Consider the following 22,482-nt stretch of genomic DNA (forward strand, 5'->3'; position numbering starts at 1 on the left):
TTGACCCTTCGGTGTGGTTAGTCAACGAAATGAACACAGTAAGTGAGTGAGTGTGTGTGTGTGAGAGAGAGAGAGAGAGAGAGAGAGAGAGAGAGGGTCCTTCCAGGCTGATGTCATCATAGACGGCTGGCCGTGTCACAGAGCGACACTGGACCCTCACAGAGCTTAAACCTGTGGACACATTACTGAGACGAGGGCCACGGGTCTCAGCCAACCAGCCAGCAGCTACAGAAAGACCAGTGTTCTGACAGAACTGTGTGCGTGTATGCGTGCATTATGTGGATTTAATGACCGATAGTATTACTCTAAGAAGGGTACATCGAGAATGTACACACACACACACACACACACACACACACACACACACACACACACACACACAAATGCTCAAAGCACAGACCAGCTAGACCGCACACATTCACACACAAATGAGATTCTATACAGTATACACAGTTACACACCTACTGTAAAGATTGTGGATGTGATGGAAACTCCTATACCAGTATGCCGGCCAAAGCATCAGAACCAGCGGGTTTTCAGGTTCCATGGGGTTTTTTTAGGCTCCAGGTCTACATGCGATTCTGAACAATGGTGGTGATTCAACTGAACAGGGAAGGAAATACAATAAGACATCAGACAGTAACAATAAACAAACTTAGGCATAAATAGCAAACTAGGGCCTAATCTAACTTGCATAAACGTCAAAATAAACAAATACTCATATAAGCAAAGATCATATAAATAACTAGGAACAAAGAGGGCAGACGAGTGTACGTTTTGGGAAAGGGGGGAGGGGGGTCAGGAGGGCGACCAGCGATTTTATATCTTCATTCCCCTAGAGATCAAGTCTCTCTCTCTCTCTGTACAGTATACAGTATATAGGGCAGTGGTTTTTCACAGGGACACATTTACACTGTATTAAGTCAAGTGATCATATTATGCTTCACAAAGTTCACGGTTAATTTAAAGACCCAATCCGGGTTTGTTTTGGACATATACATGGTGGTTACATTCAAATACTGTACGTACATTCTACATTAAATTTGTAGACTGAAACTATTCTTCATCTTTCCCCGTCATACATTAAGCTATACTACTCGTCGTAGTACAACAAATATAATGTAACCTATTACAGCCCCCAAATATTTATCTAAAAAAAGATAATACAGTCTTATCTGTTGTCTATTAGTGTTATAGTCCTTATACCAAGAGCGGAGTCTCTCTGAGTATAAAAACATGTCTTCACTGCTATAGGCCTATGTTATTTTTGGTGGTGAAGTTTCCCTTTTGTTTAAGTTTGTATCCCTGATTGGGGCTTTAAAGGTGTTCATTGCCCATGACCCTATCAGATCTTGTGATGTTGACCCATATGCACTTTCCACCCAAACAAATACTCGTATTCATACAAATAGGTGGACACTCTCAAAGAAGTGCATTCGCAGCTCACACGCACGCACGTGGCTTAAAGGCCCACTTCACCAGTTTTCAACCTTCCTCCATGTATAATTGTGGTTGTGTCTGTGGGTGCCATAGGCACTCACTTTGTAGAAGTAATTATTCAGGTTTTTGAGGGGCACACATTATCATACACATTATGTATGATAATGTACATAATAAGAGCGCCCCTCACTTCACACGAGTGTGATTATTATTATTTTGCTTAACCCTGTCTTCTACCCCTGAGCCATCCTAAACTGGACTTAAGGCCGACATGTTTTGTTTTGGGAGGTCTCTAAACGGAAGCTTAGTTTTGAGTGACATTGAGATATTGGAGAACCAAGAGGTGCAAGCATACTGTACTGTAGTCAAAATGACATTCTTGAGAGCATTTCGTTTTTATAAATGTTTTTTGTGGCTTTCGCCTTTATTTTATATTTTTTATAGAGGGACAGACAGTAGGCTGACAGGAAATGGGGAGAGAGATGGGGGGGGGGGTGACATGCAGGAAAGGCCATCGGGATCGGGAGTCGAGCCCGCGGCACACTGCCAGGCCCTTGAGAGTATTTCTGCTGACATAAATTGATAAGAGGAAATCCTATCCAAAAACCCTGTTCTTTGATTGACTTTCTTGATCTCTTTTGATGCCATTTTTCCACACACACACACACACACACACACACACACACACACACACACACACACACACACACAAAGTAACCGATCGTCTTTACTTGAGATTGCTATATCGTCAACTCTGACCTTGAAATCATTTGCATTTACATTACTGCGGATATACTAGGTTTGGACCCAAATAATGGATGCAGTTTTACCTGAATTACTGCGGTGTAATGACAGTTACACAATTATCAGAAAGCCAAGTACGGATTGATTTTGCCGAGTTCAGAACTGAGGAGTTCCTCAATTAGCACTTTGTCCTCGCACGCCCGAGACCAGGAGTGCCGTGTCATCAGAGAACAAGAACAAATTGCTGTTACGAGCTGCTTTCATGTCGTTAATGTACAGACGGAACAGTAATGGGAACCCCACAGCTCACTGGGAGGGACGAGGGCAGAAAGGGTTCCATTGACAAACTCAGGGACGTGCACACATAGACATCAAATGGGGCTTCAGCCCCTGCCCTTTTACCCGTCTGTAAAACAACTGCCCTCTCCAGACCATGAATGCAGCATTTACTGTGGTAAAATAAATGCAAATGCCACTCCTTTCCATGCCATGCTGGAACTGGAAGGCAGCATTCAGGAGAATTGCGTTTATTTCCGAAGTCTCCTCTCCTCCCGGAAAAATATATGGGGGCAAAATCTATGAAAAATGTGCATATTTAAAAGAATATTCCTAAAGAAAAACAGGAAATGGAGCTGGGAACTTCTCCTTTGGTCCATCCTGGGACATGTGAGAATGGTCCAGTAAAGGAAAAACTAAAAAAGTCCATTGTGGGTGTGGGATATTTTTCACTATCACTACTAAACACAAGTGAAATTCACCCGAACACCTGCCTGTAGAAAAGAAAACAGGGATGTGGGCAGGGAAACAAACCTACTTCCTATCATGTTGTCACTGAGCATCATGAAGGTACTGAAAGAGAAAGACCCACCCACCTCAGACATCAGCCACAGTATGAAAATTACAAAAATATAATTGTCCGGATGAAAATCACATGTTTAGTGTTGTAGGGTTAAATGCCTTTTGGTGGTCCAGCATGACCATGTCACAGTATTTGCCCTCGAGTCTACCTTGTGTTTGATGTAGTCGGTCAAATACAGTCAATACAGGCAGGTGTCAATGGAGTGGAATGTTCTGACGCCAGATTGGAATTCACAGTTCAGCAGTTTTCCTTCTTCAAGGTAACTATACTGATCTGTTTGTGAATTAATCTCTCTATGACCTTTGGGATGGAGCAAAGGATGAAAACAGGGCGGTAGTTGCCATGTGCCAATTTGTTTCCTTTTTTTGTACAAAGGGATTACTCTCGCCACACACACGCACGCACACACACACCCTTTCAGTACTGCAATAAATTGCATGTGTGTTGTCAGCCTTTAGAGGTTGTACATAAACTACAGTATTTGACTCTACAGAATACAGATCAAGCCGGTGAAGTTAATCTATAGATAATGAAATGGAATGCTCCAACCATGCAGCCAGGCAGATGGAAAGCAATTATGACTAATGGCCTCAATCTTGATAGTGGATTTAATGAATGAATTGCTTTCATCCATAAGGTACAATCTAGAAATCTAGAAAGGCTCTAACTGCATGGAAACCCATTAATTCTCGCATCATCTCCGCAACCTTCAACACCAACAACAGGAGAGTGAAAGCCCACATAATCCAGTGTTATGCACCCACCAACGACACAGATGAGGAGATCAAGGCTAGGTTTTATGACAGCTTAAACCATCTACTCAATGGTATAGGAGCCAGAGATCTTGTCATCCTGATGGGGGATTTTAACGCCAAGATTGGAGGCCAAAACGAGGGATACGAGGCAGTAATGGGAAAACATGGAGTGGGGCGAATGAATGAGAACGGCGAGATCTTTGCGGAGACCTGTGTAAACAATAACCTAGTGATTGGAGGTAGTGCATTCCCCCACAAGACAATCCACAAAACAACTTGGGTGTCACCAGACCATGTCACAGAAAACCAAATTGACCACATCTGTATCAGCAAAAAGTTCAGAAGAACCATGGAAGACGTTAGGGCAAGACGAGGGGCAGATGCAGCCTCAGATCACCACCTCCTGGTAGGGAAATTCAAGCTAAGATTGAAGAGACATCAACGGGCTAAAGGTCAAAGAGCAAAATACAACACTGAATCTCTCAGCAATGCTCAAGTGACAGAGCAGTTTAAGGATATCCTCTCGAAGAAAAACGCAGAGCTACAGCTAGGAAGGATGGAAGTATGGACAATAAATGAGGAGTGGGATCACTTGAAAGCTGCTTGGAGTTCAACGTGTGATGAGGCCTTGGGGAGAAGATCCCAAAAACACAAGGAATGGATAACACCAGAAACACTCTACATAATCCAGCAGAGGAGAGAACTGAAAGAAAAAGTGAACAAGAGCAGAAAAAGCCTCGACACAAAAGGAGTACAATAGGTGCCATAAGGAAGTGCGGCAGAACATCAGGAGAGACAAGAGATCACAGGTAGAGAGGTTAGCCAAGGAGGCAGAACTCGCAGCGGCTCAAAGGAACTGTACAACATCACAAGGAAGCTGTCTGGAACGTATCGACATAGCAACAAACCAATCACAGACAAGAACGGCCAACTGCTTTCAACCCCGGAGGAACAGCTCGAAAGATGGGTAGAGCACTTCAAAGAGGTTCTGAACAGGCCACCACCAGCAGAACAGCCAGATATCCCTAAGGCCAGGATACCACTAAAAATCAAGTGTCACAGACCAACAAAAACTGAAATAAAAGCTGCAATCAAGCAACAGAAAACCGGCAAGGCCCTGACAATATCCCACCTGAAGCCCTTAAAGTGGACATAAACACATCCACTGACATGCTCCACAGCCTCTTTAGGATAATTTGGGATGAGGAAAATACACCCACAGAATGGGCGGAGGGTCATATAGTGAAGCTACCAAAGAAGGGTGACCTAAGGAAATGCAACAACTACAGAGGGATAACCTTACTGTGTGTGCCCAGTAAGATCTTCAATCGGATCATCCTTAACCGTCTCCAGGAAGCTGTGGACAAGAAGCTCCGGGACCAACAAGCAGGTTTCAGGAAAAATTGCTCATGCACAGACCAAATAGCAACACTACGCATCATCATCGAACAGTCTATTGAATGGAACACGTCCTTGTACATCAACTTTATTGACTTTGAAAAGGCTTTCGACAGTTTAGATAGGGCAACACTATGGCAACTAATGGACCACTATGGAATCCCCACCAAGATCATAAACCTCATTAAGAACTCATACGAGGGAACTTCATGCAAAGTTATGCATGCAGGCCAGCTGTCTCAGAGCTTCGAGGTCAAGACGGGCGTCAAGCAGGGATGCCTACTTTCACCATTCCTGTTCCTCCTGGCAATCGACTGGGCCATGAGGGAAACAACCAAGGAGAGGAGAAATGGAATTCAGTGGACAATGTGGGAACAGCTGGATGATCTTGATTTCGCGGATGACATAGCCCTCCTTTCACATACACATACACAGATGCAAGAGAAAACAGACAGACTCTCACAAACTGCAATAAAACTTGGTCTCACTCCCAATATAGCAAAAACACAGTTGATCAAGATCCATGCCAACACCACCAATCCTATCCGTATGAACAACACTGCCCTAGAGGAGGTAGAATCTTTTACCTACCTAGGCAGTGTTGTGGACACCACCGGAGGGACAGACGCTGACATAAAAAGCAGAACCAACAAGGCTAGAGTGGTGTTCAACATGCTCAGGAGGATCTGGAGCTCAAAGAACATCTCCATCAGCACCAAAATGCGCATCTTCAACTCCAGTGTGAAACAGGTGCTTCTGTATGGAGCCGAGACCTGGAGGACAACAACACTTACAACACACAGGCTGCAAACATTTACAAACACATGCCTCAGGAGAATCCTCCACATCTGGTGGAGGGATAAAGTAAGCAATGTGGACCTGTGGAAAAGAACAAGCCAGGACCCCATTGACCTACAGATCCGAAAAAGAAAGTGGAGCTGGATTGGCCACACCCTCAGAAAACCTGCGACAAGCATCACCAGACAAGCCCTGAAATGGAACCCCCAAGGAAAAAGGAAACGAGGTCGCCCCAGGAACAGCTGGAGAAGAAGTATCGAGGCAGAAATGGCAGAGAGAGGGCTTAACTGGGGAGATCTCGAAAAAACGGCTAAAAACCGAGTGAAATGGAGGACATTTGTCAACGGCCTATGCACCCCAGAGGAGCAACGGGCTTAAGTCAAGTAAGTCATAAGGTACAATCTCCTGTATGTATTGTACAATAGTATAGTGCACAGTACGTGTGGCTAAATTGACGCATGCACGCACGCACTACCAACAGTAACCCAATTTCCATCAGAACCCTGTCTGTTCAAATTTTTCACTTTTTTTGTGATAATCCTCCCTACTATAGAGTGTGCTGACCATATAATTAGTTCCTCCCTGTCCCCAGTGAACCGCAGCGGTAAAAAAAAAACTAGTTTCGGTTTTGGTGGTGGGTGAGAAAGCCTTAATCCAATCAGGGGCCTTCCTCCAATCAGGATGGAGAGGGGTGGGCCTTGGTGCGTGTGCATGTGTATATCTTGTTACCAGGGCGGACCAGGTTTTATATAATATTTTGGACCGAACTAATAATTACAAAGAAGTAAAACAAGAAAAAAGTGTTGTAACCTGCCGTTTTGCTAACCCCCACCAACCCCTAGAACCGGCCCTGATGTACCAGTTTTTACATGTTGGGCAGGCCGGGAACCCCTTTTGGTGTTTTAAGAATTATGTTATGCTTTAGCTGTTGAAAAATAGCAGATCTACAAGCTCATAGGGTATATATATAGAACTTTCTTTTTTCTTTTCTTTTTTAGAATCGTCCTCGGGTCTAAATTAGTTTTCTGTAGTCTTGCTGTGTGGTTCAGCCAGACTTGCCTACAAGAAATTTGACCTGCTGCTTGCTTACAGAGGGATAGCTGCTTAATAACACATAGGTCTACTATTATATAAACTCACAAGACATATAGGCTATCAGATCAGACTGATTCACTTCCCTCGCTATAGGAGTCGACACTATAGCGGGTATGCACGTGACATCATCGTACCTGGAAGTTATGCAAAACTACTTTTTGGCCTTGACAGTCCATTCATCCAAACATAAAAGTCCTGTCTGATTGCATTAAACAATGTTAAACGCACCAACATTGATTGAAGTGTCAGAGTTTGGAAGTGCTTGTTTTCAATAACACAACATTTTGCTGCCTCCTGCATTATGTGACATTTAGAAACAGGTGCTACGCAGGACGGTTGAGTGATTTCCAACGAGCGCTTCCAAACTCCAACACTCAATGTTTTGGCACTCAGTGTATGAGTGTCCTGATGGGAAAATCATGCATGTGCATACTCTCTATACATTCAGAGTCAGACACATCAGATACCTGAAGTATAAGAAGAATACTAAATTATTAATACATCAGTAATCAATAAATATATATAGGAATTGCCGTTATGCTGAGGGGTTTATTGTTTATTGTTGTTTGTTTATAAGGATCCCCATTAGCTTTTGCCTTGACAAAAGCTAGTCTTCCTGGGGTCCGACACAGACATACATTTAACATAGGCAATACTTACAATTGTTTACAAAAACTAACTCAAAATAAAACATAGTAAAATAAAAGAAATAAAATAAAATAAACATAGGAGAAATAAAAAGCAAAGAAACATAGCAAAACATCACTTTCAACACATTATACATTTGAATTATTATTTTCCCAGGGTTACTGCAGTATGATTTACATAAGGTGTTCTTTTAACTTGATTTTAAAGATGAATTTTGTATTTGTATTGGTTATACACTTTGGTAGTGCATTCCAACCTATTACTGCTCTATAGATAAAAGAAGATTTAAGAATATTTGTTCTTGGTTTAGGTGCCACCAAAACACCCGAACTGGCTTGTCTAGTCATATGGTTATGTTCATCTCTTACATGTGCTACCTGTTCAAAGAAATACTGTGGTTTTTTGTCCATTAATACATTTCTGAAAAACATAAGAATACGTGAATGTAATCTATTCTCAACAGTAAGCCATGATAGATTTCTGTGCATTTCTGCAATGTGTGTCCTGTTGGAACACTGGAGAGCTAATCTGGCAGCTTTGTTTTGAGCTATTTGTAATTTATTTATGTCTGTTTTTGTAGGGGGGAGGGGGGGTAGTTGTGAATGTGTGTATCATATGAATGTGCAGCATATGTGTGTTTGCAATGTATTACTACTATATGTGTCAACATTTAGGACAGTACCAATGTTTATAACCTATAACCCTATTAAAAGCCTGAGTTTAATAATTGCATGCATGGAGTCACACACCCAAAAATATAGCAGATCTACAAGCTCATACAAGCAAATACAAAAGATAATATGGCATACCGGTATGTATATTTTTGTTACGAATACTATGCATAGGCCTACAATACATGTTTTTTTCCCCCCTCAATTTTTCATTGTATGCTGCTGAGTGCAAGGAACCTGCGTGTTCTCGTTGCAGTGACACAAGGCAACGCCAGACGGCGGTATAGCGTTCAAAGCGCAGACGCACCACCACCATATATGGACCTCACAAACATGGCGGCGCACATCTCCAAGTTTGTTTCCGTGTGCAGAAAAGTGGGAAGTTGTCTAATAAACTCTGTCATCGTTGCACAACAGGCAGCGGCTGCGAGCGGTTCCGACATGATGGTGGACACGGCCAAGCCAGCCACGGTTCGTTTGACTCCAATAAATGTTATTTTTCCATGTTGTTTCATGTTATCATCATGCCATGGCTTCGCAGTTTGCACGGGGCTGATGGTGGCATAAATAAACAAGCTCTCTCATGTGTTATAACTGCCGTTATGAATGATCATCAATTACTTACACTGTCTGCTTGTTTTAACGTTCATGCTCTCATTTCTTCATATATCACGTCTTATTTTGTACTGACATGTCAGAATCGATCAAATAACATTACGAGAGTGACTAAATCTTAGGCTAAAATGGACCGTGGCATTCAATATAACCAATATTAATTGGCTCTTGGCTGCAATACAATGTGTGATTCGTTTTTCTGCCTACTCTCGTCTGTCTGTCTGTGTTGCAGCTGGAGTTTGCTGTTCAGATGACATGTGAAAGCTGTGCAAATAGTGTGAGATCTGCTCTGGAAGGAAAGCCGGGTAAGGACAGGACAGAGAGGACAGGACAGCCTCGAATCCAGCTGAGAATTTACCATTTTCCTTTAAAAAGAAGATAGGTTTATATGTAGCTAGAATCAGCTGTAATCCACACAGTAAACTAACACCTGAACACATTTATTATGACACCCTGACTGAATGTCAATGTGCTGTCTTAACAAAATACAAATAAATGGCTTACATAGAATTAACTTGGTGATTGTCCATTGTTTTAATCATTGAGTAAGCTACATCATAGTAAAAGTAAACACAATTGTTTATATCAGTTAGTTGTTGTTCAATGTATTGCAGAAAATGTCAGTTTATCAGATTATATCAGTAAAGCACATGAGCATGAGAGTGCAGAATAGAAAGCCAGGGAGCTTCTAGAAATGTCTATCTATGCTCCTGCATGGATGATGTCATATTACATGCATGGACAATGATGATAAGTGCTTTGTCACAGTGTGTTGACCTGGCCGGGAGACCAATCCTCGGTTGATCCTTCCTGATGTGTATGCTTGTGCACATTTGTGAGTGCACATACATGCAAATACCAAGCTCACAAGCTGTGATGCAGTAGGTGAGGGTACTTTTCAATGTTAGTGGTAACTGGTAGTGGCTCCCTCCATTGGCCCCCACTTGCTGCCCACAAAGAGTACAAAACAATACTCTGATGCTGGCATTCAAAGCAACCAAAGGTATGGCACCCCCATATCTTGCAAGTCTGATCGGACGACTCGGGGAAGCTGAAAGTGCCTTCACTAAAAACACCAGGACAACGCTCCACGGGTCCCAAACTCTTCTCCCGTCTGGCTCCAAAACTATGGAATGCATCAATGCACTTCCTATTTCAATCACTGCAGACAGGCTCAACTTATAACTTAGATAGACATAGCACTCTATAGTGTGTACGTTTCATTATATAGTTATTCCACTGTTGGGTTCTTAGCTTACGTATGATTCATGATGACTATTTTTATGTATTTTATGTATTACCATGTTTTTGTTCTTGCTTACTGTAAATGCCTGAATTACAATTGTACAAGTTTTCCAGCGTCAGGTGTTTGATGAGGATTAGGAGGAGCATGGCCGTGCATCACTATGGTTCTGTCTAGCTGCCGTTTCTCCTTGTCTTAAGTTTGTCTTATTATTGTGCCTTCATGCCGTCATGGCGTCCTGTCTGACCGTACCTGTCTGTTTGTCTCTGTGCTTCCTTCATGTCTGTCTCCGTTTTCTCTCTCCTTTCAGGAGTGAAGTCCATCAGCATCAACGTTGGGAAGGAGGAGGTGCTGGTGGAGTCTACTCTGACCACGGCAGAGCTGGTCACTCTGATAGAGAGCACTGGACGCAGGGCTGTGCTGAAGGGCATCGGAGGCTCCGAGCAAGGTGAGGAACTTCAGTATGGTGTATGTATGTCTGTGCTTGTCTCTCAATTCATGTATATTATACAGTGGGTTTCAACCTTTTTTAATATCAAGGCCCGTTATTTATTCGTTGTTTGATTCAAGGACCACCATTTGATGAGATTTAGCCTCTCGGACCCAAAACTAAGGAATGTTTTGTTAGCGTCGGATGAGATTTTGGCCACAATTCCAGGCTGTTGGCAAACGTTGATCAAAATAGCAGTTCTTCTACATTCTTTAATTGAGCAGTCTTCTAGTAAATTAAGTGATCATTATAACATAGTATATGCATCTATATCTCTATGTGTACAGACCTGGGTGCGGCCGTGGCCATGCTGTCGGGCGTGGGTCAGGTGCAGGGGGTGGTGCGGTTCGTCCAGCTGTCCCAGGACCGCTGCGTGATCGACGGGACCATCGACGGCCTGGCGCCCGGAGCGCACGGCCTGCACGTGCACAAGCTGGGAGACCTCACACTGGACTGCCTCAGGTAGGAGGAGGTAGGACACAGACTGCGCAGCATAACTCAGTGGTTCTCAAACCTTTTCCAAATTGACACTTATCAGCCCGCAGACCCCCTTTTGAAAAGATACGCCAGGCACCCCCACCTTGGTTCCATTTGGAAGCACAGAGAAAGCCTCCGTGTTTATCAACGATCGATCATAATGGAGATAAATATTCTGTGACTACTTGGAAAGTTACGAAAAACAGGTTTTGGTTTGTTTTGTGTTAACAGGCATCATGCCTATAGAGCGTCGCAGTCCTACCAGGGCCCAGGAAATTATTCTCCGTTCATTTTCCTCATAGACATTTCAAAAAGTATTTATTTAAAGACGTTTACGCCGCGGACAAAGCCAACTCTTGTCGTGACAAATCATGACAACAAACACCATTTTCTGGGCTGAACAAATAATTAGAAAGGAGAACTTTTTTTGTTGTTTTTCTTATTTGTAATTATTTGTTTGGTCCAAAATATTGTGTTTGTTGTCATGAGTTGTCACGACTCGAGTTGGATTTGTCCGCGACGTAATCGTCTTTAAATAAATACCTTTTTGAAATGTTTATGGGGAAAAATGCATTGGGAATCATTTCCTGGGCCTGGCGTTGTCATGAAAGGGGGTGGGACTGCAACGCTCTATAGCGTCCATGGTGTAGAATAGTGTCTCTTTGAAAGACAACGTCAACTTGGGGCTGGGATTTGATTAAATGGAGGAAGAAATAAAAGCGTGAATATGATTATGAAGCCTCTGTGTGTCTTTGTTTGTACAGCTGTGGAGAGCACTACAACCCAGCTGAGAGACAACATGGAGGACCCAATGACTCTGAACGGGTACGGTCAAATCTACAAATATTTGTTTTACTATTTATTAGTTTAGAATTTAGATAGATTATCTTTAATTTTCTACTAATGTTATTTGGGCGCTGATCTAGCTGAAACTGAGCCCAAATTTGGTAGATGACCGACCTCATCGATATGATGTCATCAGTACGCCAGGAATAAATGATAAAAGCTGCCTGTATTCTCCTTTCATCGTGATTAAAGTGTTACTCCGTAAGAGATAGTTTATCACACAACACAATACCTGCGAAACGTTACGGCCAGCCGGAAACGATTGCTGACACAAAAAAGGAGGAAAATTTCAAAGCCAAACGTGTGCCTGTGTGAAGGAGGGGAAATCATGGAAGACGAAATATCAATGACAGAGGTCCTCCCTCAAGACGCTGGAAGTGGAGAGGGGGAGTCCGGTGTTGACGTGTCCAATAGCAGTCCTATGCCACCCAAAACGGGAGATCCAGACATGTGCAAACAACAACTACAGGTGTGTGTCGAACGTGTGAATCTATCGGAGCTGGGTTCGGTCGTTTCCAATGACGGGGCCACAGTATCCCTGGAGCAAAAAATCGGGAAGGAAGATGAGATATCAATGGCAGAGGGAGGACAAGACACTGGAAGCGGAGAGGGCATCATGTCCAACAGCAGTCCCGTGTCAGTATCGGGAGACCAATCAGAGTTGGGTTCGGTCATTTCCAACGATGGGGCCACAGTATCAGGAGACCAATCAGAGTTGGGTTCGGTCATTTCCAACGATGGGGCCACAGTATCAGGAGACCAATCAGAGTTGGGTTCGGTCATTTCCAACGATGAGGCCACAGTATCAGGAGACCAATCAGAGTTGGGTTCGGTCATTTCCAACGATGGGGCCACAGTATCAGGAGACCAATCAGAGTTGGGTTTGGTCATTTCCAACGATGAGGCCACAGTATCAGGAGACCAATCAGAGTTGGGTTCGGTCATTTCCAACGATGGGGCCACAGTATCAGATCTATCAGAGTTCGGTTCGGTCTATTCCAACGATGGGGCCACAGTATCGGGGTTGGACATGTCCAACAGCAGTCCCGTGATGACACCTAAAACGGGAGATCTATCAGAGTTGGGCTCGGTCATTTCCAATGACGGGGCCACAGGATCCCTGGAGCGAAAAAGAGGGAGGGCGAAGAAACGCAACGAACTCGACGCACCTCGAAGGGGCCGTGGGAGACCCAAAGGATCCAGGTCCAATAATCAAGAGGGGTCGGAAGCCAGTCCTAAGAAGAGAGGTCGACCCAAAGGCTCCCCCAACAAACTTGTGCAAGCAAAGGGAAGGGGTAGGCAGAGGAAGCGCAAGCTGGAGGCGAGAACCAAACGCTCCAAAGGGCCACTTAGTAAGAGGGGAAGACCAAGGAAGCACCCTTTGGTGTCTGCTAATAAAACAAAAGTAGGGCGTGGTCAGCGAGCCATGGGGTAAGTTGTGTTTCCGAGAGGCTCCCGCTCCAATACTTTATCTACTAGTTTAAAAGTTATTAACACTCTGCCTTAACTCCTCTGTAGCCATGCCAGAGATAACGAGATTAATTTACCTTTGCATAGGTAGCCGCCAGGGACGAGATCCCGAGATTTGATAAATTAGCGTTAATCCAGATCTCGAGATTTGATAAATTAGCGTTAATCCAGATCTCGAGATTTGATAAATTAGCATTAATCCAGAGTTAAAAAAATATATGAATTAACTTATTTTATCTCCGTTGCTCGCCACCGCTAGCGTCCATAAGAAACAGCCAAAACCCCAGCGTACGCCTGCACGCTGTCTTTATTGACATCATGGCTCATAATGAGATGAAGTAGGCCTGATTGGAGCCTAGCATCGCTAGTAGGCCTCTGTAAACCTCAGCAGAGCTGGGGGTTTGAGTAGTTTCCCTTTCAGCCACAACAAGACCTGTAGCTATGTAGCTGGCACTTGCCACCTACCGCCCCCCCCCCCTGGCGTCTAAGCAGTTAAGTGACGGGCAGAAAGAAAGTGAAAGGTGCGTGAAGAAGCCGTGTCCAGGCATGATGATCAACTGTTAAGGAAGCTGTCTGCAAATCACTGCAAGATGGCTACAACGAGTTGCGCAAAAAGCTACTACAAGCTGAGTTTCGGTCAAGACGTCGGAACATAAATAGCTGGAATTCTAATTTTGGCGTGCAGTCAGGCAGACTCGTCTTCGTGTGGCCATGGAGGCAGCCTGAGACAGTCGTTTCCTGGATGAAAAGCTGGTCACCGTGGATACAGGTGTGGAAGAGGTGATAGGGCGGGCCATACTTTTTTTTGGGGGAAAATGAAACGCCTTGGGTGTTACAGATTTTTCAATTCTGATAAAACCTCAATTTTGATTATTGTACATATTTTCATTCATTTGCAATTTTGTTCTGGAAGAAAGAAATGTATTTGGGATCATTCCTGTGCAAAATAACGGTTTGGTTTGTATATAACACAAATCTGAAGATATTTTTCAATTCTGATCTAATCTAACCTACATCAATTTGCAGTTGATTATTGTACATTTTTGATTCATTTGCAATTTTCTTCTGGAAGAAAGAAATTAAGTTGGGAGGCTTTTATAAAAAACTAATACTCAAATAATAGATTGTGTGTATAACACATCTCGAGACATTTTTCAATTCTGATCAACCTAACCTGCATCCATTTGCATTATTGTAAATTTGTATTAATTTAATTTGCGATTGATTCGCTCAGGCCAACTGCAGCAATTGTAACTGCAGCTCTACAGCTCTGGATGATGAGTCAAGAGCACAGGAGAAGTTGATGAGAGAGCTGGGGAAGTGCCGGGAGAAGGGGTGGTCATCTGCATCCTTTTTGATGGGCAGATTGACCATTAATGATGGAAGCTGACTGCACAGGCAGTGACCAATCCTTTCATGCAAGGATGAGGGAAGAATACTGTAAGGTTTGCCACTTGCCAGTGAGCCTGGCAGCAAATCTGTTCCATTTTACCCCAGAAGCGGCAACTAGAGTAGTCACATGCAAAGCAGATTGCTACGGTCATTTTTGCTTGGCTGAGGGAGAGAGGCACCATGTGGGCCATTGGAGGAGACTCAACAAATGTCAACAGTGTCTGTTTTTTTCAGAGCTATTTCATGACAAGTTTTGTCACTTTTTTTCTCAATGTTTTTTATATTGGTGGGCTACACTGACTGGTTGTTCATGGATCATAGTAGGATGCTTTCACTCTGCTTTTTTTTTTCTCCGTTGCCTTTGAAGTTATCATTTTTTCTTTTATTATTTTTCTATTGTCTATTCAACCCAAGGATGATGCACTCAAGGTATTGGCCTGTGACTCACATTCTTCATATTCTATGACAAGACTGTAACCTGGTGGCCTACCTGAGTTTGGCTTTCTCCCCCTTCTTTTTACCAGCTGCTGTGTGTAAGCACAGCTGAGCTGGTTTTCCTTTGTAAAAAGTTAGTAGATAGTCAATAGAATACTACTTAGGTGGCAAGTGCAATATAGACCATGGGCAAGTGCAATAGTATATGGACAAGTGCAATATATAATATAATCCCCCGTGGTCCCCTCCTATGGATGATTAATTTGCACATGAATCAGTGTTTCTTTCTTTCTTTGTCCTTTTTTTTTGTGGTGCAACCCCCTGTGTGGGTGGGTGGGTGCGTCTGAGCTCGAAAACAGCGTGGTTGTTTTCACCACCTGTACACACACAAACACACACGCACGTATTAACTGTATATATATGGTGATTTCGGGTGTGCCAATACCGTACAGTGACAGTGCAGTAGAGGGACCCCCACACGGTAACTCTGTCATTTCTCAACCATTTCGGACGCGGGGCGGCTCGCCGGAATAGGGCCGGCACCCTGGGTGCGTTCCTGTGGTTCTGGAACTGTCCCCGGGGGGGACCCCCACACGGAGTTGCACCACTCACTTCACACGGGTGTGATTTTTTCCCCTCTCTTGATACTGCTATGTGTTATGGATGCACTTAACGATCGTTGTATGTCTCATACAGTGAAAGATCTTATCTTATCTAGGTTAGGTAACTGTGTGTTTATAATATGGCCACGGAAGTGCATTTTTGTTTATTTTTTTCCCTCTTTTATTTATTACCATAATATATATATATTTTTCCTTTTTGTGTGTGTGTGTGTGTGTGTGTGTTTGTGTGTCAATCTCAATACTAGACGTGTACTTCATGACATTTACACATTACTTCACTTGCATAAACGTTGGTACGGCATGTACCAAAGAATGACATGTTTTTCAATACATCTGTGACTGCAACGTAGCACGTGTTCTATTTCAATGTGTGAAAGTCCCAAACTGATCCTTAAATTGTTGCTGTCGGGCATGAACCTCTTCAAGGTTCACTTTTATTTTGTCTCCAGAGGAGGAATTTGTCTTGGACACACAAGACTTGCACTGCAGCATACATGAATACAATACATTTCAAGACAATAATGTACACACTGTGACTCGTACAGCATATAGATAATAAATAAACCATCTGGTGCAGATGGGATTTCATCTCTTAATTGCTCTGTGTTTATCTTACAGCATGCAGGTGATCTGGGGAATGTTGTAGCTGGACTGGATGGCAGAGCTGCATTTAGATTAGAAGACTCTCAGCTGAAGGTAAAACAGATATAGACACACACTGTCTAAGAGCGTGATCTGTGATGTGATTATGTGTGATGTTGCTAAGACCTCAAAGGTTTTGTTTTTTTTACAAATGGTAAATGGTGCATTTAGAAGGGGCAGAAAGCCAAACTCGGGTAGAACTGTAAAAAGTGTCCTGTAAGTCCATATGGGCTGGGCTTCTTCGGAAGCATGACAATTAAATTAAGAATCAATCAATCAATTATATAGTGCCTTATCCGATGTGCGTGCAGAAGTTCACGAAAATTGCATGCTGCGTTCATCATTTGAGGCATTCTGTTCAAAACGGAGCACTCATCCAGCCAATCTTAGACATGCAATCTGGATGGAATATGAAAAATCTGAAATACCCATTTTGTTTAAAGGAGAATTCCATGCTAGAGGGGCAGGAGGGCTGTACGGAAAAAATAAAGAAAAGCATGTAAATCTCTGCCATGCCTTCGGCCTGGCGGAGACGACAAGAGAGATTGCTAACCATTTTCATGGTTACCACAAGGGTAGATCTTCACAGCACAGCCTGTACCAGGCAGTGTGGTTTGGAACACATCTTTGCCTGACAGAAAGTAGCCTTTTTATTATAGATAAATGCTCTTTAGCTATTGTTCGTGAAAGACAAAGAATTCGTAGAACTTCCATTACAAAGATGTCTTTGGAATGGAAGAGGGGGGTATGATTGTAGAAGGCATTAACATAGCTCTTTCTCAAAGTGTTAATTTGTTTTTAACACCAGATGGGTGCCTGAATTGACCTGCTAAAAAACTCACCATCTGCTTCTCTCTATAGATTAATTTTATCGCCAAGTCATCTGCAAATGCTGCTAGCTTGACCCATGTCTGGTCAGATCAGCTGACCATGTTAAATTATATAATTATAAATATAATTAGATTTATTGATTAATTGAATACTTTATTAACAAATTGCAAACGGTACAGCAAGTACAGTGATGCAAGCAAGCCTAAAAGGGCCAGAACTGACCTGGTCTTTTGAATTGACAGTTTCTTGACCTGTCTTGCTTCCGTCCTGCAGGTATGGGATGTTATAGGTCGATCGCTAGTGGTGGATTCCGGTGAAGATGATCTGGGTCGAGGCAATCATCCCCTCTCTAAACAGACTGGAAACTCTGGGGAAAGGTGAGTCTACGGTAGAGGAGCTGTGCCACAGAAAGCCAAGTGTAAACAATTCCAAAACGTATCCGGGTTGTGCAAGGATGTTGTGATTGACAGCCTAAACCTAACCTCAGTAAAATTATACGTAAACCTAACCTTAACCCTAACCTCAGTAAAACTATGCCCGACTGTGTGTTCAGACTGATTTTGGGTTTCCGAGGCTAGACTTATTTTAAGGCCCCATTCATACTGGCAGCCAAATCCAGCCTGAATCAGATCTGTACCACATCCAGATTGGAATCCGATTTGCGGTCTCCCTAGGTGTGCTGTTTAGAAATCATGTATCCATTTGGCTAATCAGTCACATCACTGGTTTACAGGTTTGTTTTAGCATAAGCTTCGTCATTCTAGTTCCAGAAGGGGGAGAACAGAGAGTAAGAAATCAAACGGTATATAAGCATGAGAACAAAACCATATCAAGATGTATACGCATAACATAAGACCAGACCTTCTCTTAACCCTATTGTCCTGTACACATGAAGTGTTTCTAATGTGGTCCTGATGTGGTTAAAGGCCTCATTTCATAATTGGGTCAGGGTAGGGGTCGGAAACCCAAGATGTTGAAAGAGCCATTTTCGATCAAAAATAAATTCAAAATCTATCTGGAGCCGCAAAATAATGTACTCATTATAATGTGGCTTGCCAAGCTTTATTATCTCCCCGGTTGCAACGAAACTAGCAGCAGTGGTGGAGTTTGAAGATGCAATCCACTTTTTAAAAGATTGTTTGCTCTCTTCTACTTTCTTCAGCAGTTCTGCAACAACACTCTCATTCCCAGCTGGGTGGTCAGCTGCAAGTTTAGCATGCTTTCCCTGGAAATGTCTTTCAGCGTTACTTTCTTTGTTGTTTGATAGCTTCTCACTTTAGATTAAACATACAGGCAGTCAATCTGCATTGGCCTCTGTCCACGAACTGTTAAATCCTCTGTTTTCGTCGGCCCTAGATCCACCTGTTGCAGACCCCTGGGTTAGGGTTAGGGCACTCAGTCATACTTGCTCTCTCTCTGTCCACAGACTAGCCTGTGGGATCATCGCTCGCTCGGCAGGGCTTTTCCAGAACCCCAAGCAGATCTGTGCCTGTGACGGAGTTACACTGTGGGAGGAGCGGGACCGACCCATAGCTGGGAAGGGTCGGAGCAAGGCCAGCACGGAGACGCCCTCAGCGAACCTCTGAACACCGGGAGACCAGCGATTTCTTGGCATTTGTGGCTGAAAATGTCACATTAAACACTTAAAAGACCAGTCAGTGATACACACATAAACAAATCTCCATCACCATTGATAGAATATAGCAGTGCATGGAGACTTGTTTTTATTCTCCAGGTGATTGATAGATGGCCAACAGATACAAGAAACCATATTTGGGGCTGTATTCAGGTTTGTTTATATCGGTAATGTTTAAACATTAGATCATAATAGACCTATATTTATATGTACTTGAAGTATAAATCCTGGATTGGACCAGGTGGGAGGATGACGAGGGAGAATGACAGGGAGAGGAACACTGAAGAGGGATTGCCACTGAGGAAGAAGAGATAGATGAAGAAATGACCAAAGAAAAGTGGCCTTATTTCCCATAATGCTTTAGCTCTTATAAAGTGACATGAATTTGATCACACACTCAGCTTGCCTTTTGTGTACTATTTCAAAAGCACTAAATCATAACCATTCAAACCAGAGAGTACATACTTTGATCCCGCAATATTATATACTCTATGCTATGGTTTGAACTAGAGGTCGTCCGATGTACAGTATCTTGCCAATATTTTCCATTTGTTCCCTATTTGAATCTGCGCTCTGGATGCCAATATGGATGCCAATATTCATCAACACTGTTGATGAATCTTCCAGTGTAATTAATACTGTATATATTTTGAATGCATAAAAAATACAATTTCAAGCACTACTCTTCAATAGTACTTAAAGTGTTTGAAATGTAAAATAGGTTAAACAATCATGCCTGACTGGAATGATATAGGTACAGTGAAATTAAGCGCCTAAAGTTTGTTCTGTTAAAAATATGATTCATCTTTCAGAGAAAATAAAAATCAAGTTGATATTGGTTTGTCAGCCTTCCAGTTCTCCCAAATATTGTAATTGGTATTGACCATGACAAATCCATATTTGGTGACCTCTAGTTTGAACTATGCGGGTGAAGGTCAGTGAATTCACAAAATGAAATAATAAAAATAACTCTAGAAAAATAACTTTTTACTTTCCGTCGTGTACCATTTCCAGAACTGACTGAAACGTCAGCAAACCCACTGAACTGCAGGAATTCCCTGCATCATGTGTTGACTTCTTCGACTAAAACATGACGAAAAATGTTCGACTACTTTTTTTTCCAATAATGAACACTTCATAAAAACTAAGCTATGATGACTAAATATATTGCTAATTTCTTCAACAAATAAAAAATACATTAAAATGTTAAGGAGGGACTAGGCAGAAGAGATCCAGTAGAACTAAAAGATTAGAGTAATTTTATGTTCGGTTGCATGCGGCAGGTGTCATGTTCCGAAAATAGATGATCTACAAGCGATGTGTTGTGTTCGGCATGCAGCCATCGTGGCCCGCTATTAAATGCAGCCTACATTTTTATACATAACTATATATTTGGTAAACTAAAATGCATCATTTCAGATGACTAAAATTAGACTAAATGGATTTTCTTCTTCAAAAGACTGACTAAAAGTAAATCAAAAGTTGCTGTCACAATCAACACTGCCCTGCATCAAGTGTGTTCATTTTGAATCCATAAGGTGGTGTGAGTGACTTGGGTAAATGAGGGCACTGAGGGGGAGGGAGCATTGAATTCCAGCTCAATTATGAGAGAGGGGGGAGTGTTCAGCTGTCTGTCATGGTGCAGAAGGATAGAATTCCCTTGCCTTTGCCACTTTAATAGAACTACAGAATGCAGGTGACAGGTTATATTAACAACTACAACCTTGAGTTGTATTGTCTATTTGTAAACCTAACCTTGCTGACAGACAGTTGTTGATTTTTAAGATATATTTCTACTTTAGCAAGAGATCGATATTGTCACGTGTATTGTGTGGATATTTTGTTGCATAACGTTTTGCATTTATAAACGAGATTTGCATTTATATCATATGTGCCATCTCCTTGTGAGAGCTATTGAATTTTCATGTGATGTTAATGTCAATGATGTGTTTAAGGCTGACAATTGATATTTAATAAATATCTAGACACTTGTGCTTTGTATTTAGGATTTTGAGAAGAAAAAAGAGGGGTTTAATTACTTTTCCATTCCATATCGCTACACTTGATAAATGTATGTGTGGGTTTGTTCAAATATAATGTCCATGTATTTGCTATATGATCACTGTTTACTTTATATCCATAATAAATGTTTCCCTTACAAAAAAACCTGCTCTAGCCACATGTTTCACACATATGTTGACTGACTGTCAGCTCAAACCCACAATGTAATGCTTTGTTTTCAGGGAGCCCCTTCTGTCCGTAACTAAATGATAGTTGGGAACAAAATGGTTCGATTTGTACACTCAGACATACATGCATACAGTACATACATTGACTCTGAGAATGTTACTTTAACAGGGGTCTGTGTGGCCTAATGCAGATCAAACTGGGACCTTGAAGACTGGAAAAGACCGCTCTATAGGCTAACTATTAAAGATGCTGTAAGACAGTGATACTCAACCTCAGGCCCGCGGGCCACATCAGGCCCGCGGGACCATTATGACTGGCCCATAACAATTTATTTTCTGTTAACCAACTTGCTGGCTGGCAGGCAGGCAGACAGCTACTCATAGACAGGCAGACAGACAGACAGCTACTCATGGAGAATTGGACAGGCAGGCAGTCAGACAGCTACTCATAGACAGGCAGACAGACAGCTACTCATGGAGAATTGGACAGGCAGGCAGACAGCTACTCATGGACAATTGGACAGGCAGGAAGGCAGACAGCTACTCATAGACAGACAGACAGCTACTCATGGACAATTGGACAGGCAGGAAGGCAGACAGCTACTCATAGACAGACAGACAGCTATCATAGACAATTGGGCAGGCAGGCAGACAGCTACTCATAGACAGACAGACAGCTACCCATGGACAATTGGACAGGCAGGAAGGCAGACAGCTACTCATAGACAGACAGACAGCTATCATAGACAATTGGGCAGGCAGGCAGACAGCTACTCATAGACAGACAGACAGCTACCCATGGACAATTGGACAGGCAGGAAGGCAGACAGCTACTCATAGATAGACAGGCAGACAGACAGCTACTCATGGACAATTAGGCAGGCAGGCAGACAGCTACTCATAGACAGGCAGACAGACAGCTACTCATGGACAATTAGGCAGGCAGGCAGACAGCTACTCAGACAGGCAGACAGACAGCTACTCATGGACAATTGGACAGGCAGGCAGGCAGACAGACAGCTACTCATAGACAGGCAGGCAGACAGCTACTCATAGACAGGCAGACAGTAAGACAGCTACTCATTGACAGACAGACAAATAACTACTCATGCACAGACAGACAGGCAGGCAGGCAGGCAGGCAGGCATGCAGGCAAAGAGCTACTCATGTTATGTTATTATGTTA

The 22,482-nt window shown here is 42.8% G+C and overlaps 1 protein-coding gene across 1 annotated transcript; it reads left to right on the top strand.

The window, feature by feature from the left end:
- Window positions 1-8,741: 8,741 nt before the first annotated feature.
- Window positions 8,742-21,265, top strand: ccs (copper chaperone for superoxide dismutase; the record flags this gene model as incomplete). Its single annotated transcript, XM_080792719.1, has 8 exons — window positions 8,742-8,879; window positions 9,256-9,328; window positions 10,577-10,714; window positions 11,044-11,218; window positions 11,998-12,058; window positions 16,618-16,695; window positions 17,746-17,849; window positions 18,899-21,265. 8 exons carry the CDS (start codon window positions 8,742-8,744, stop codon window positions 19,056-19,058), a joined length of 927 nt encoding a protein of 308 aa, XP_080648845.1. The 3' UTR covers window positions 19,059-21,265.
- Between the last annotated feature and the right edge of the window lie 1,217 nt (window positions 21,266-22,482).

This window comes from Protomyctophum bolini (genome assembly GCF_963924005.1).
Source record: "Protomyctophum bolini genome assembly, chromosome: 20".
NCBI classification, from domain to species: Eukaryota; Metazoa; Chordata; class Actinopteri; order Myctophiformes; family Myctophidae; genus Protomyctophum; species Protomyctophum bolini.